Below are 2,864 nucleotides of genomic sequence, written 5' to 3'. Positions count from 1 at the left end.
TTCGCCAAACATATCGCTTCTCCTGGCATAGATATTCTTTCGCGTCTTCAAAATCAGACCTCTATCATGGGACCACGTGGCCAGATCGAACGTTCTGGTGCGATTATCGCGTACGGCGTACCACTCGACCAAGGTCGGGCGATCGTAGCACAAGACCAGCATCTGGGTACTGACATCCACATTGAATACATTATCGGTTGGGTGCGTACAGTATTCCTTGAGGGGATTCCCAGGACATTGAAGAAACATGATGAACCAGAACGGAAAGGAGATGGGTTTTATATCTCTAGTGGTCTTGGCGAACTCATCCATGGTGTCCCTGGTGTCGAGAAGAACGACAAACAACGGCCGCCTAATATTTTTCTGGTACTCATTGTACTTCCTTATCAAATCCGAAAAAGTTGTCGTCATGGTCATGACTCGCTGCTGTTTACGCGCCAACATGTGCACCAACGTCGTCATATTTAAATCTGCAATATTTGCATTTAACGATGTTATTATATTTTATTTAATCAAATATTCTCTGGATTGTAAAATGGTATTTAATTTTTTCAGCAATAAATTTTTCTTTTGTATTTTTAAATTCCTGCACAACAATGGAATGAAGAAAAAAGGAATTATTGTATTTAAAATAGAAAATACTGTGACGATTTTCTTATTTATCTTATTATTTATTTGGCAACAATATTAAAATTTAAAAAAATTAAGTGTATATGTATGTCACACATGTTTCTAAAATAAAAAAAATAATTAATTGGCACATGCATAAAATTTTTTTGTTTTGTAATAGAGCGTAATTGTTTATTTTTAATTAAATGTTAAATTAATAAAGTATTATTGATAAATCTACATATATCATTGACAATTTATTTATTTATAATTTAAGGCAATGCTGACACGACGGCCAAACTCCATAATATCGCTGTTTTACCGATGATTTATAAGTATATATGCATACGTATGTAAATTGATGAGTAGGGTATTGATTTGTTTATGTTTACTTAAACACATCAATATCGCACACACACATCGTAATAAATTTTTGTGTACAAATACGATAATGCAGACTCTTTAATTCTACTAAAAATATCAATTAGTTACACATTAGTTACACATTAGTAAAATAATAGTAATATATTTTTAATTCAATTTTTTACCATATCTTCTGTCTCACTTAAACGAATATATCTGTCCTTATCTATCATATTGAAACGCTGTTTATTGCAAGATCTGATACCTACTGCTATATATATTTACTTCATTGCTTATCATTCTACATCTGTACAACGCTGCACATGCATAAAAACAGTCCAAGTAAAATTCTTTTTTATTAAGCTTTTAAACTTTTTTTTTATTAGGCTCTCAACTTTAATTCATTTTCTTGATTTAGTGTGAACCCCGCTAATCTTGTAATTATACTCAAAAAACTTACTCAAAAACATTTTAAAAAAAACCACTTTTGCTTTTAAACCAACGATACAATTTCTACCATCATTTGATCATATTCGCAGTGCAGATCTCTAATTCGGCATCATATATACTGCCATGTAAAAAAAATTTCTTTTAACATTTTTTTACATCTTTATTGTATGTATTTTATAAATCTATATCTTTATTTTCTAAATAAGTCTGAATTTTTGTTTATAAAAAATATTCTCAATATACCTTTGAGAACAGTATACCCTCTTCACTATTTTAACGTTAAATAGCATGATAAAACCGAAATGATTTACACGCGAAATTATAATTCAATATTTGTTCAAATGTTTGCGGAAACTATCTTTGCGCCCTTTGGTCGAAAGTGCAGTATAAGTAACGACAGCTGGAAATCGTTCTCGGTATACTTACCGCAATTGTCAGACCGCACAAAAATAACGCACGACGTGCGATAATATCTGTGGACGTCGTTGATCAGTTGGAAATAATTGTTAATGTCTATTCCCTCCGTCAGCGGTTTGGTGTTTAACACGAGGAAGAGCATCGCGATCAATTGCACTGTCGTATACTTCATTTTGCAGATTTTAAAACAAGTACTTGACGGTTATTGAGTAAAAAAATAAAAATCTACTTTCTCCAGTTGGGCATTATTCCGATAAAACAATTAACAATTAACGATTTGGAACGAGGAATTACGAGAGAAGCACGACAAAATCGGTATCTTAATTTCGAAGTTCTAACCCAAACAAAACTGAATCGCGGAATCTTTCGAATCCGTCGAAAGCATGATTGTCGCTTAGCCGAGAATTAAGAAAAGGATGAAGGTACCCGCATAAACGAAGGAAGACAGTGCATTTTTTATTTAACTGAACTTAGCATTCCGTTAAAAAGAGAACGCAAAATATTGAGTTTCGTTATCTCGTTTGAATTCGCCTTGATGGAGGTAATATAGAGAAGAATGTCGCCATTCATAGAGTCACGATGTTCTCACTACTGATATTTTAAAGAGAGAAAACAATATGAATCAAGCTATTTCACTTTTTCTTTATTGAGAGTAGCAATTTCAAGGAATGCACTATACTTCCTACGTCTATGGATATCCGCGATTCAAGGATGCGAACGCGTGACTGAAGGGCGATCATTGCAAACAGGTATATTTATCGGATCCGCAGATCTCGGGTCAAGCGCGTGACTAAAGAGCGATCATCGCAAATAGAGACTTATCGGATCCGAGGATCTAGGGGATGAACACGAAAGAATGTCACCGGGTGATAAGGATGCACGCAAAAAAATGACTTAGCATTATCAGCTAAATATCAGTAGCTAGTTTAAACTTTGCTGTCCTTGCTAAAAGTTAGCTATTAAAGATAAAATATATTTGTTGTGAGATACAATTTTATTAGCTAAAAGATCGGAAGAGCACACGT

At 33.6% G+C, this 2,864-nt stretch overlaps 1 protein-coding gene across 1 annotated transcript; it reads right to left on the bottom strand.

Moving 5' to 3' along the window:
- Positions 1-10: 10 nt before the first annotated feature.
- Positions 11-2,240, bottom strand: LOC105461022 (the record flags this gene model as incomplete). Its single annotated transcript, XM_011707516.1, has 2 exons — positions 1,849-2,240; positions 11-470 (listed from the first exon to the last, which is right to left on the bottom strand). Coding segments are annotated over exons 1-2 (623 nt in total), but the record flags the coding sequence as incomplete, so codon positions are not given.
- Between the last annotated feature and the right edge of the window lie 624 nt (positions 2,241-2,864).

This window comes from Wasmannia auropunctata, unplaced genomic scaffold (genome assembly GCF_000956235.1).
Source record: "Wasmannia auropunctata unplaced genomic scaffold, wasmannia.A_1.0 LD310804.1, whole genome shotgun sequence".
In the NCBI taxonomy this organism is placed as follows: Eukaryota; Metazoa; Arthropoda; class Insecta; order Hymenoptera; family Formicidae; genus Wasmannia; species Wasmannia auropunctata.
The sequence above is the reverse complement of the archived record's forward strand: the minus strand, read 5'-3'. Positions and strand labels throughout refer to the sequence as shown.